This window comes from Accipiter gentilis, chromosome 8 (assembly GCF_929443795.1).
Source record: "Accipiter gentilis chromosome 8, bAccGen1.1, whole genome shotgun sequence".
In the NCBI taxonomy this organism is placed as follows: Eukaryota; Metazoa; Chordata; class Aves; order Accipitriformes; family Accipitridae; genus Astur; species Astur gentilis.
The window spans coordinates 31,023,283-31,037,768 of record NC_064887.1 but is presented as its reverse complement, the minus strand read 5'-3'; the positions used below and the strand labels follow the sequence as shown (position 1 = coordinate 31,037,768).

The 14,486-nt window shown below is 41.0% G+C and overlaps 1 protein-coding gene across 1 annotated transcript in view; it reads left to right on the top strand.

The window, feature by feature from the left end:
* The window catches only part of PLA2G4A (phospholipase A2 group IVA), an 84,674-nt gene that overhangs the window by 19,594 nt on the left and 50,594 nt on the right, over positions 1 to 14,486 (top strand). The window contains exon 3 of the mRNA XM_049808661.1: positions 5,305 to 5,386. Within this exon, the coding sequence (XP_049664618.1) occupies positions 5,305 to 5,386 (82 nt within the window). The remainder of the gene's footprint in view (positions 1 to 5,304; positions 5,387 to 14,486) is intronic.

Genomic DNA, 14,486 nt, shown 5'->3' with positions numbered 1-14,486 from the left:
CTCTGTAGTTTTGTGAATGCTGCTGTAAAGACAAGTTTCAGGTTGACGCCTGTATTTAAGTGTTAAAACAATACACTTAATCCTTTCTGCATCAGTGCCCTCTCCTGGATGGAATGCCTGAGCTGATCTGCACTTTTTTGGGAGGGGTCTCTGTTATATTTCATTGAATCATTCACATAAAAGATCTTTTTTGATATCAATATATATACCATAATGAACAAAATGGAGCCTTAGAAGTATACGTAGTTACATTTCTCTGACAATGCTGAACTGCTGCTGTGGGAATGTTGGTAATGCAGGAAGGAACACTGTTAATACAAGAGCTGATCCTATAATTGCTTAAAGTGAACAGAAATCTCTGAGGCTTCTTAATTCAAAAATTGAAATTGCATGGAAAGCTTTACTAAAACTTAGAACAGTCAAGGGCAGCAGGCTCATATCAATGCAAAAATCTTGGATTTTTAATGATGTTTGGCATTAAAGGACTCAGAAGAATTCTGCATTTTCCAAAAGTCGTTCTGTTAACTATTACGTGTTTTCTGATCTCTCTTTTTTTTTTTTTTTTTTTTTCTCCTCATTTTATGGAAGACTTGGAGGAGTGAAATAAGACATTCACAAAGTTATTGCAGGTACAGACAGAACAGACTGTACCAAAAATGCTTTTAGTTTCAGAGAATGAAGAATTAAAATGTATTATGCATCTTCAGTTATATTGATCTGGGGGATAAATATAACAATGGGAGAAATCACTTCAAGATAATTTGTGTGTGTGTATGCACAAATGTTTGTCTTAACTGTAAAACCCAGTGAAAGAAGAACATGGACTTAATGAAAATCTGTTACTTAAGAAAACAGGCAAACATTTTCATTTGTCTAGCCTAATCTTCATCTCAAGTGTCCTTAACGTTAAGGATGTAAAAGTAATAAATACTTATTACACAATCTATCTATATGAGAGCTTCCTGACTGGTAATTTGTGTGCAAGTATATCTCCTGATTGAGTTACATTTTGTGACTTGGCATTCTGCTATATGAAAAGTATTGTATTCAATGCATGCAAATCCCTTGCTTTCTCCATAAGTGTGGAAAGTTTGTAGGTAAAACCCAATTGTGTTACAGGAGATATTAGCACCTTGTTCTGTTTCCCAGTCCCATAATGGGATGGTAATGGTGTTTATGTACATACAAATGCATGTGTGATATGTAAAATAGAGGAAATCAGATAATTAGAGAAATTTTACTGGAAGGAATAAAAAGCAGTCAAAGGTGGAAGAAGAACAAAGGAGGCAGGAGAAGGATTTAGAAGAGATGGAGAGCTGTGGTGTGAGAACGGGAGATATTGAACCACGGCTGTGCAGGATACTTGGAAAAACCTTGTGTATTGAACCAGTAGAGAGTGAATACTGTCCACAGGAGTTTCTGTAATTCAGAAAAACCCATGTTCAGAGAGTGCATATTGAAAACTAATTTTTTTTCCCTCTCCTTTCTTCTCTAAATTTGTGGAGAAAGAGGAAGTTAAATGAAACACATATGTAAAGCTAGGTCACTTTGGATGATAGGATTTAGGTTTTTGATTTAATTGTGAGCTTCTGAAATTTTTAACCTGGCTTAGGTTTGTTTTTTTTTTTTTAAAGGTATGCAGATGTTACTCCACTCAGTGTTGCAATGTTTAAGTGATTTATATACCATCGTCTATTTTTCAGAAGTAATTGAGGAGTTGGCAATGTACAGATTTTTATCAAGGCTTAAGGTGAACATAAGTTACTTTAGAAAATGCAGCTTAGTCATCTAAACTAGCAAGGGCTGGATTTAAAAAGGTAATCAGAGTCAATACATTTCTTGTGGTATTTTCAGGGGGCATCTAACTTCTTTAGAACTCAGTCTTTCTAAAAACTAACCAAGAAATGGTTCTGAAAGTTGTGTTAGCTGTTAATATGGACATTTAGGCCTTTAAATACCCTTAGAAACTGGATATTAAGTGGAAAATTGCCTTAATTTCTAATTGCACTTAAGTTGCATGAAAAACATTTATTTTGGGGTAAGAAGAGAGACTTTTGAGCTTCCTGTGTATCTCTGTGTGGCTTTTCCTAAGAGGGAGATAGTTTATTTTATTAGTTGCAAATTTCTTCCAAGTGTGTGATTATGGCCAAATATTAATAACTTTATCATTATAAGTCTCTGTGTTATTTTGGGTGAGGCACAGGGAAAGAAGATAATGTTTTTCTGTTCTGCCAGACCTCTGTGTACTTGCATTCATTTCAGAGGATACCAGAGCTTAAACTAGACTTAACTTTCTTGGCAGAACAACAGCTGGAATGTGAGGGGGTTTGCTGCTTAAACCAATAAAAAGCAGTTCTCATAATAGTATTAACAAAACAGTTATTGACTTGTAATAGAAAGTAGTGATGATCTCTGTACTGCTGTAATGAGAATACACTATCAAGTGATGGTTTGGCCTTGTTTTAGTGGTGGGCATTTTATTTAGGCATATGAGTTTCATGAACAGGACTAAGAGATGCAAGAATTTTACTTCACAGAAGTGCTTTTTGTCAGTGAGCGTCTTGTAGTATCCCCATTTTACAGCCAGGACTCTGGGGCACCAGAATTGCACATAATTTCCACATAGGAGCTGAGAACTAAATCCAGCATGCCCGTGTCCCATGCTTGTAACTTAATTATAACTCCATCCTCCCCTTTGTTGCTAAATGTTCAGTGATCTCTGATCTGTGGTCTCTAGTGGGGACAGGCTCGCTCTTAACAGCTAAGAATAAGGAGAAGGGTGGTGTGTTTGTACTTTGGGCTGTTTCTCTTAATTATAAGGTTGTATATGACAAAGGAACTACATCAGTCTGTGTGAACAAACTCTGAGGCCAGTGCTGCATTGTGAAACCAACACTTAAGTGATCTGACGTGTGTGAAAGTGGCACACACCAATAAAACAGCTTTGAGCGCTTTCAAGAAGCAAACTGAAAACAAGGGACAGTGACAGTTGTTCTTTCCTGGAGATTCGGAGCTTGTAAAAATTCTTGAAGCAGGGTAAATGACAGAACTGGGGTAACTTTACGTAGCTGTGATGGAAAACTCTGGATTTTTTTATTTTATTTTTTTTCCTCCATGTGGCAGAGGCAGAATTTTGTTCAGGGAGAAGTCCCATCTTCTTTCTCATTCATCCATCCACTCTTAGAAGCTGCGATACAAATGGTGATGGATGTCACTAAATCATTGGTATGTCTTCCATGTCAGCACAAGGCAGGCTGTCTCATAGGTGTTGCTTCTTCACACCTTTGAATTCCCACATCTAAACCCCTTCTGTTGGCTTTGATACTTTTGAGGTGAATTAACAGTCCTGGTTGGGAGAATCAGTTAGAGTCTGGATTCCATTTTTACTGCAGTTAGTGAACCACTTGCTGCACAATGACAATTTCAGTATACCACTTGTAAGGTAATAGTTTACATTGCCACAGTTTCCCCCCTGCCTGCTTACTTGTTCTTTGAACCAGACAACTCCTACAGCTTACAGGGGAAAAATTACAGAGTTGAAATTTACTGCTGGGCAGACTTATCATGAAATGAGCCTCCAGCAGTTGTCACAATATGTGGGTGATTACAGCCTTAATAAAGATACGACAATTCAGTGTCTGGGTCAGCCAGTGTCTTCAGTGAAGTCATACCCTCAGTATCACTGTGGGCATTTTCTCCTAGATATTTTGGCATGGTGATGTGGCTATGCCTTTGCAGACCTCTAGACTACAGACTTGTGGAGGAGTTTGTGTTGGTATCATTTGTGTTGTTTTTAATGTGTCCTGACTCAACTGTTACTTAAGCATTCACAAGCCACTTTTGCTGTTTTTAGAAGATTGTTTTTGGCTTTTTTCTTTTTTTGAGAAAATGATATATAATGTATAAGAAATTCATTTTTTTTTTAATTTCTATTAGAAGGATCCAGTTTGGTTCTAGTCTTTGGGTGTAAGTGTGTTTGTAGATGTGAAATAAATGAGGCTTGGCTGAAACAACCAGTTCTGAAGTAGCTATGAGAACCAGCTGAAGGCCCTTATAAAGTCTGGCAGTTGAAATAGCAGTAGCTTAAATGGAGGCATGTGCCACTGTTGAAAACTAAGCCATGTATGGGTTGAAGGGTTTTGCTGGCTTATCTGTTTGTTCCTTTAAAAAGTTGTTTGGTTGTGTTTTTTTTTAAGGAGGAAAAAAAAAGGGAAGTATCCAGATGAAAATATAGCATGAAAGCACCTTCTGGTGCCTGAATTTCTGTTGCAGGAGAGCAAGCTGGTGCCTCCACGTTGTACAAACACATGAGTCAATGTCTAGGTACTGTGGGCAGTTAGACAGCTTGAGTGCCTTAAGACTGGCTTTAAGATAGCAGTGTAGATAGATCTAAGTGCTGAGAGGCAATTGTGTGAGATCCAATCCTGGCTCTAACACATAGAACTTAAAACTTACCCGCAACCTCTGTACTGTGTCCCGGTGAAGGCCAATGTTGTCTGCCTTGCAATATGCAGTGGTGGTTCTCATAATGGTATTCAGTAGGTTGGTCAAACTTACAGCTATATAGACAAAGTAACGATAGATGCGAGTTACTGACCTCTTCTCATTAAAGTTTTTACTTTTGTTCTTAATTTCATCTTTTCCTACTTCCCTAGTTCATTTGGGACAGACCTGCTCTTAGAAAGGCAACTCCTGCTGTGTGCTTGGGCTTTGCAGGAAACAGGAAGCTCCAGAAACTGCATGAAATTTGCTTGTGAATGTTTTAACAGCTTGCTTTTCACCTTCCCTCTATTGTCTTAAGGACACTTGCACTTTGAATATTGATGTGTACTAAGAAAATATATTCCATGCATTACTAACTATATCCCTTGTGTGTGCAGCATGTTCATATCTGTTCCAGAACATATACTTTGAAGTAATTGCACCCATTCTTTTTACTGAGGGAAGGTAATTACAAAGGCAAGCACACTATAAAATAGCCCCCTCTTTATTTTTTTTCTTACCATACTAAGTTGTCCCTGACTGACTAAATGCCTTACAGCAGGTTTGGTAGAGAGGAGGAGTGTTATTCATTGAGATTAGTAGGTGTGGCTGCTGGAAAATCAAGCAACCCTAGTATAAGGTCTGACCTTTCAGTAAAGCTACAGGGTGCAGTTCAGCTTTAAGATGCTCTATCCAGTATGAGTTTCACTTACATTTTGACTGGGTGATTTCTCTCTCTCAGTTTTTGGACAAAATGAAACCTATTTTGATAGTTGCTTTTTGGTTCTGGAGCTTAATCACCTTTAACTCTCTGATTTCCAGGTGGAACACCAGTATTCACACATATTCACTGTGACAGTAAGAAAAGCCACAAATGTCACAAAAGGAGCAATTGGTGACATGCGTGAGTATATCTCTTTCTATTTTGTCTCTTTTTTTTTTTCTTTTTTTTTTTTTTTCTTTTTCTAGGAGACTGTTGCTATAGCCAGGGGGAGATGACACATCAAGCTTGTCATGCATTGAATGATTGTTAGTGGGTTGGTGTGGTAGTTTTGTTGGTTTTTTTTTTTTGTCTTCCTTGTTAAAGCTAGGGCAATGTACCCATTTCATTGCTCACTCACTCTAATACAGAAAGCAAATTTGCCGCTCCTTCTTTCCATTGATCCAAAAAAGCTGAGTGAGTTGTAAGCAATTTGCCTACAAGCAAGCAACACCTACACTTAGATTTTTGGCTCAGTCGGAAGTGCTGTTCTGAGTATAGTGAAACTGGCAATTGCTGTATCTTCAAAAGGCTGTGGTTTGGTGGTGGGAGCACTTAAAAAAGAAAGAAGCCCAGAGCTCTGCTGAGTCAATGCAGTAAGAGGAATCGCACAAAAAAAAAAAAAAAAAAAAAAAAAAAAAAAAAAAGACCAAAATGGATGAGCAGATCTCATGGTGGAGAGCTATATGAGACACCAGGACTTCTTCCCCTTTCTGTTAGGCTTCTGAGCCTCTGGACTTAGTAGCTGAACAGGAAACCACTAGGAAGAATGACTCATAAAAACTCTTGTCTGCTTGTAAGGGGGGGAAGAGGGAGAGAATAATATATTGGCTGAATCTGTAAAAAGAATATTGCTGCTTCCTTGATTATGATTATTTTGCTGTCAGGTTGTCTCTCCCTTTCCCTGGTGCCTCATGCAGAGTGTTGCATAGCCTGACTTGCAGGCTCAGGCTAGGAGGATGTGTGGTGCCTCTTGCTCTCTTATCAGGCTTGTTTGGCAGGCAGTTTTTTCTCTCCCAGCATGTTCCTGGAAACTGCTTTCAGGTCAAACTACAGCAGCTGTTTTGACACACAGCTTTGCTTCAGTGGGTTGACAGGTTTTTTTATAAGTAGTGTCTACTGTTTGATATTAAACTTGGGGAGTAAGTGGGAGGGACAGTTGGAAGGGGAGTGTTCAAGAACCCCAAGTGTGATGGAAGAGAGAGGAGCCCTGCCAGAAGGGGAGAAGAAGGAATTAGGAATCTGTTTAGCATCTACTGTGGGGTGAAGCAAAGGAGCACACAGAGAAGATGCAGTGGAGTGTTATGTTGGTGGCCTCTGAGAGGGTCTTTACATAAGAAGACCTTGGGAAGAGTGCTGTAAAGAGTAGAACAAGGGGCCCACAGGTTTGCATGTGTAAGAAGATGGGTTAAATGGAAAAACACAGGTTCTTGGACACAGAGGTCTCTGTCATGAGACAGTGTAGGAAACATGGGAAGGGAAGAAAGGGGGTTGAAATGGGAACCCCATGATATGATATTAAAGGGACTATGGAAAGGGTGAAGAAAGCTGGAAGACCATGGCATTCTTTTATTTTCTCCCCCACCCCACCCCAGACAAGTACGGTCCTGTAGTATAAATTCCAAATATTATCCATCAATATAATTGGACTTTTTTCCAGACAAAACTCATCTTACCAAATCATCAAAACCAAAAAGCTACTCAAGAAGAACTTTTTATTTTGATAAAACCTGACAGAACTATGCTCAAGGGCCACTGAAACCTGTTTGGTTTCCTGTCTGAGGCAGTTACAAGTGCTCTGTAACCTGAGGCACCTGCGGTCTGGGGCATCTCTGAGCGAGCTTCCAAGTTCCTGGGGCTGCTTCTTGGAGTCCTGGCAAATCCCCTGAAGTGAAAAAAACAGATCATTGCTTCTGTTTTTATTTTGGGAAAATGAAAAATGTTTTTATTTCCCACATATATACAAAGCGTGGTGTGGTGGAGCCTGGAAGCTATTTGATCAAATCAGTAATCATGTTAATTACAAGAAAGAAGCATGAAGCTGTAAGCAGTGGAGGATCTTTACAGCTGATTGTGCCAGCCAATATATATATTTTTCTTTTTTTTTTTTTTAAATTTGATTTACCAAAACTTTAACTTCTTGAAGGAATTTTTGAACTTTTACATTGGGTTTCTGATCTCAAGGATAGGATTCCCTGCCAGGGGGGGTGGCTGTCATTACATAATATGAGATGCCTTGGTTGGGTTGGATACTTGAGTGTTGCTCTCGCATGACAGACACTACCAAACTGTTGACTGTTCTGGTAGGTTTCTCCTAATTTATTCTGTTGTTGTTGTTCCAGTTTGTGTAGACAATGACTGCTCTGTGGGCAAGAGAGGTAATTCTGCATTGTGGTGGTGATGGAGGTCCTGGTAAACATGGGAGATTTTGTATAATGTTCTGCTTTTCTTCTTTTTTCCATATCAGTCTTTCCAAGACTTTCTGGAATAGCTGAGTAAATCTAAGTTTACTAAATATGTGGAAGTGCTTATTTTGCTGTTTGTGTGATATTTTTCATCTTAAGAATTTGAGGTCCACCTCTGCTCAAGGAGTTTTACATGAGAGGTCTGGTGTGCATGATGCCCCAACTCTGTGGGTGGTCATGGAGGGCCTGATTTCTGTGGCATAGTTATCCATATGTCTGTCTTCTCAAGCCTAGGCTGGGGAGATACACAGTATTTTAAGCAAGTTTTTCAAGATTTCTTGAGCTCTTCATTAATGGAGAGCATAAATGGTTGTGCCATCCTTAAAACTAGGTAATAGATGCCCACTACACTGTAACTTTCACAGGCAATGTGTTTCCTTGAGTGAACGGTTCACATGCACAACACTACTGATTCAAGACATATTTTTAGTGTCCTGGCTGATCTGGGTGGCTGGAACAACAGAGAAAGCTGGAGCTAGCATAGCTTCCAGCCCTCTATTTTTATTTTATTTGGCTGAGATTTCCCATTGTCTCTGTAAACTTTAAAATTTTTGTAGAGTGATCTGAAAAAGACAAGCAATCAAATCTGAATCTGGGTCATACCAGGATCTGAGTAGCTAAGCTACAGTAGCTGGTTTTGTTTCTCACTGATAAAGCACATCAAAATAAATGAAAATGACAATAATTGCATCATAAAAATTTTCCATGCAAATGCTTTTCACATATGAAGGAAGTTAGTCTACTTACACCAATTTGTCATCCTGTGAATGGTATGTGGGGATGATAAATGAGAATTACTGTAAGAATGCATGACCCAGAATGTTGCGGGGGGAGGTTTTGATAGCAGACTCCCTCTTTCCCAGGAGTTCATTCAAGTGCCTTCTTATTTCACATATCTACCCATTTACTGTTGCCTTTGCATAGGAGTACTTCCTTTACAGATTTCACTTTTTTTTTATGGTGTCCCTTTTAAGGTGACTCTCTCACTCTAGATACTGTCCTATCAACATCCAATCAATACAGCTCTATCTTTACAAAAGATTTAAATTCTATTTTAGTGACTACTTTTCTAATAGCTGTGCTGAACTCTTCTGGCCAAGTCTTTTTATGGGCTGGAAGATTTATGAAATGAGCAACTGCAGCAGATGTGTGGTGGGTTGACCTTGGCTGGCTGCCAGGTGCCCACCAAGCTGCTCTATCACTCCCCCTCCATCAATAGGTTGGGGGGAGAAAATATGATGAAAAGTTCTTATGGGTCAAGATGAGGACAGGGAGATCGCTTACCTATTACTGTCACAGGCAAAACAGACTCAATTTGAGGAAATTAATTTATTGCCGATTAACTGTAACAGACAAGGATAGTTAGAAATAAAACTAAAACCACCTTCCCCCTTACATCTCCCTTCTTCCCAGGCTCAACTTCACTCCTGACTCTTCTGTATCCCCCCTGAGCGATGCAGGGTGATGGGGAATGGGGGTTGCAGTCAGTTCATAACATGTTGTCTCTGCCACTCCTTCTTCCTCACACTTTTCCCCTGCTCCGGTGTATGATCCCTCCCATGGCATAAAGTCTTTGATGACTTTCTCCAATGTGGGCCTTTCCCATGGGCTGCAGTCCTTCAAGAACTGCTCCAGCATGGCCCCTTTCCATGGGGTACAGTTCTTCAGGAACATACTGCTCCAGCATGGCTCCTCTCCACAGGCCACAGGTCCTGCCAGAAGATTTATTCCTGTGCAGGCTCCTCTCTACAGGCTGCAGCTCCTAACAGGAATCTGCTCCTGCATGGGCTTTATGCAGGCTGTGATTTCCTTCAGGGCACATCTACCTGCTCCAGCGTGGGATCCTCCACAGGCTTCAATGTGGATCTCTGCTCCACTGTGGTCCCCATGGGCTGCACGGGGACACCCTGCATCACTATGGGGGAATCTCTGCTCTAGCACCTGGAGTACCTCCTCCCCCTCTTTCTTCACTGATTTGGTATCTGCACAGTTGCTTCTCTCACATTTTCTCCTTCCTCTCTCACAGCTACTGTGCTGTGGTTTTTATACTTTCTTAAATGTTATCACAGAGGTACCACCAGTGCCGCTGATGGCCTCAGCCTTGGCTAGCAGCTGGTCTGTCTTGGAGCCAGCTAAAACTGACTTTGTCTGACATGGGGGCAGCTTCTGGTATCTTCTCACAGAAGCCACCCCTGCAGCACCTCCATCCCCCCCCCCCCCTCCCCTGCCCCCAACCTGCCACATAAACTCAACACAAGATGGAGTATCTCAAAATCTGCATGGTTTTGGTGAGGATTTATTTATCTTAATTGCTTAGATTTCTGCAGTTCTCAGGAGTCAATAGACCTTGTAAGATCACTTCTCTGACTGGAGCTTTTGGAAAAGACCTTGCTTCTAGTCCAGTGAGTTCTTACATAGTGGATGTTTAGTTTTGCATCTAGTCCAGATACCACAGCATACTGTAGAGCCTTTCCTTACTTCCATGACAGTACAAGAACTTGTAGAAAAAAACTACAATCCCAAACTGCAGCATTCTGGAACAGAAATGCTTGCAGACTGTGGTGGTTCTTTCCATAGGATCTCTCGCCTTCTGGATTTTCAGGGGGCTTGGTGGAAAACTGGGCCAAAGGAAGCACTGTAAAATTTGTCTATTTTTCTTTAAGTATACTGGCTTTCAAAACAATTGGTAGCATCTACGAAGGAGACCAGTTGTATGACTCTACTCTTAATGATCACTAAACTTGCTTAATCCTGTTTTGGATTTGCAGCTTTTATTTGCTTCATCTACTTTTGATGCTATGATAATAAACAGTGTAATTTCAAGCATTTTAAGGAAAAAGTCTTTAAACATTTTTATTTTTAAGTTTAGATAGCTTGTGGCACTGGTACCAGCTTCTGGTACTCCCAGTTTCTGTCCAGCTATTTGGAATTAAGGATGTATTTTCACTGGAGTCAGGCTGCTCAGATAAACAAGTTAAAGTATTTGGAGCAGTCCGGTCAACAGAGCTCAACCCTGGCTGCAAAACTTGTTAACATGGAGATGGAAAGCAGCTCCTGTAGGTGGCTGTTGGTACAGTTAGCCTGTGCTGCTGCAACCAGCAATAGACATCCCCCACAAGTCAAGGAGACTTTCTTCCTTTGGGGCAGTGTCTCTGATGTGCTTCCTGGTTGCCTCCTGCTTCTCCAAAGGAAATGAGAAGCTGTTGCATTGCGTGGGACGAGCGTGCACCTTTCCCTGCCTGCAGCACCAGCCTGGCCCTGTCTGTAGGTTCTGCTTCAGCACTGCGGAGGGAAAGAGGAAGTGATGTCCACTGCAGTTTCAGTCCCCGTTTCTCTCTTCATAGGCCTTTGCCCTGGGGTTGTGTTCACTATGAGCCATAGCTCTTGGTGTTGAAGCTGGCTTATTTAAAGCCAGAGTCACAGTAGTCTAGTGCTGTTTAGGTATACGTGTGGAGTGTTTTAGACCTCAGCTAGCTGAAGGGAAGGAATTGGAGATTTGCCTGCTTATGTTAGAGCAGGGACACAACAGTTTGTGTTACAGCAGCTCATTCAGGACTAATCCAGCTGTTCTCTGTATCACAGCTGGCTGGTCTTGCACCCTTACTTAGCTACAGTATGCTTGATTTAACTGTTGAAGTGTCATCAGATAATGCTTTTCCTGCAGTGCCCTGAAGCAGGTCCTGATTTTTCCAAGGGAGCTTCAAGAAGAAAACAAGCCAAACTACTCCCCATTGCCAGCCTAACAACCTGGAAAAAGTAGGTCAGAGTTGGCCAGTCTTCCCAGTCCTACAAGTTGCACGTGCAGATCTTCATGTGGGCAGGAGCCATAAGATGTACTATGTGCCTAACAGAGCAAAGCAGAGGAGGAGGGATGGAAGTACCTTGCAGGAAGGAGATAGAAATATTCCTATTTGGACCAATGCTGCTCCAGTCTGTACTAGAGTGGCCTGGATGGGCAACTGAGTCCCAGGATGACAAAGCTCTGTGGGCTTCAGTAACCCCTTTTGATTTGACTCTTCCCAAAAGCCCTTGTACCAGCCCGGCTGTTGATCATGTCTTGTAGTGGTCCATGCTCCATCGGCAGCCATAGCCTCATACTGAAATATGTCTCCTTAAAAGATGTGTATCTTCAAAAATGAACAATACAAGTTACAGCTGCTTATGAAATATCTACTGCAGATCTCAGTCTAACATTGAGGAAGCTGTAGACTAGATTTCAGTTTCCTTGACACATGCAATATTTTTGCCCTGTTTTGGGTTAGCCAGAAGCAGTGCTGGGTTGTGAAAGTTGTGTTTGAAGCAGGCTCATGTGTTCCATGGTGAAACTGATCCAGAACATGCTGTTCTTTCCAGTTGCAAGAAGTATCTTTTCAATGAGAACCAAATTCTGTCTCTGAATACTTGCCATGTAGTTATTGAGGCAGGGACTGTTTCTGTAAAATGTTAGTGAAAACTTGTTTTCATCCTAGAGGAAGGCTCTCCTGTTACTCTGTAATGATAACATCAAAGCAGTCATGCTGTCTTAGACCAAGGATCCATCTTGTCTGGTGCTCTGATTGAAGGACCTCCTTGTCTCTCTGCTCGAGGCCCTTGCCATGCCGTGACCAACTGCAGCCCCAGAAGAATGGAGTTTGCTGGTGATGGGGAGCTGTTTTTGTTTCATGTGCTGTCATGTCTCCAGGCAGAACTTCGTGGTGGGGCTTTCCTGCAGGGAGTTGTGGATGCCACTGTTTCTCCAGTTTGAGCCTTTCAGTCCCTCTGTTTAGGAGGGGTATCCCTCCTTTTATTCCATTTGTCCTCTGTAATAATTTGATTTCTTCCTGCTTTCTTTTCTTTTCCCTCTTATCCCCTCTCCTGGGGAGGCCTTTGAAGTTGTGTTAGGATCAGGCATTAGCCCAACCCTAAGGGAGAATCGGGAGGAACATAAGTCATAGTCAGATACAAAGGAAAAATATGAACAGGGTAAGCATGTGATACTTTCCTCTGATCCTTTCCAAGCACTCAGCTGTCTTCAGTAAGGGACTCCCTGAGCTGGATGTGCTTCCGATTGTAATTAGTAGCCTTCACTGAGTTTCTCTTGCATAAACTTCACTGGTTTTCCTTGAATCCACATAAGTCTTCTCATCCACAGCTCCTTTCATAAGGAGTTCTGCAGGTTGCTATCTACTGCATAAAGAAGACTTTTAATTTATTTTGGAAGTGTTTTTTTTTCTGAAGTGTGATTTGAAGCATCCTCCAGTTACTGTCTTGCATTTTGCAGGATGCTAACTGTCCCACATATCAGTCTCTATCAAAGAAAAGTTCTTACAAATAAATAAATAAATGTGTTCATTTACGTATTTGTGACTGAACGTGTTCTGAAAAGGAAGAAAATAATCATCAACCTTCCTCATTTCATCACTACAGTAAGGAATGCTTTTGTAAAGCCTGTCATGAAAAACTATGCTCTATCAAAGCATCCAGCCAACAGTGTTACAGGACAGTTGAAATACAGGGAATGTCTGCTTAATGCTAGGTTGTGCCATGCTTAGTTGGACAGATTAACTCACACGCACGACCATCTCTTTCCCTTTGTGGACCTGTTAACGTTGATGTGCATATGCTGTTCTGACTAAGGGTTTTGCAATCCATTTTTCAGTCCTGTAAATGAAATGCCTAGAATAACGCAACTGAGCGTTGAGGTTGGGGCAGAAACAATTCACAGGTGTCACTATTTTTGAGTTTCCTGTAATTGCTTGCAGTAGCAATGATGATGGTTTTGCCAAGATGTGATGTTTATGTAGCCAGCCTGAGCCTATATTTAGCTATGGTTCTGCCCAGTTAGGACAGCTCCAGGTTTTTAAAATGTTCCTGGCAATTGTCTGAATTGAAAAATCAAGGGAAGAACCTCTTCTCACTCAAAGGCCTGGAGGCTGTGCTTCAGCAATGTAGTAAATCAAGCTCTAGGGCTGCTGGTAGAGGACCAAAACCTCTAAAGCCTCTTGATACCAAACACAGATCCAGTGTAAACTTGTTCTGCGGATACAGAAAATGTTGCCAGTTTAAATTTGTATTAGCAGACCTTATGCCAGACTAGGAATAATCTATACTCCATTAACTAATATAAATCTGGAATAAAAGTCATATTGTGGGTTTTGAGTAATTTACCAGGAATGTGATGATATGCCTAAACCTACCCTAGACCAAATTATCACTGCCCAGATCTGGCATTACCATGGACCCACAGTCATAGATGAACTAGGCAGCCATGCTGCCTGTTCCTTTTCTCCTGCTTGTGTCTTTGTTGGCAGAATGAGACATTTCACAAGTTTAACACTGAAAAAGCTCTTAAGAGCTAGGCATTTAAATTAATTAAAAAAAACCCAAACCCCTTAGATTCTGGCACACTACTAGAAAAACAGATTTTTCTCTGGGTTATTGCAAGCTAATAGTTTAGTCACTTTTCACTGCTGCCTGTCTGCAAAGGGAACTGTACAGATAACCTAGAGAACTGAAAATTTTTTTGGTCTTGGCACTTCTACACATTTGGTTTGAATGTATGAAGGGTTCAGCTGACTTGTTTGGGTTTTTTTTTTCCTTTCAAGGCTGGATCAGTGAAACTGCTAGTGGTGTCCCACCCCACCAGTGCCTGTGCTGGGAGTTCAGTTCTTTCCTTCGCTTAAGTAATGCACTAGAGATGAAAAGCACTGTAATACAAGGCACTAATAATCTGTAATAAATTTATTACCCCATCACAGGATTTCTCATAGCATAGCTGCTGCTTTGGGAGCTGCCTTACT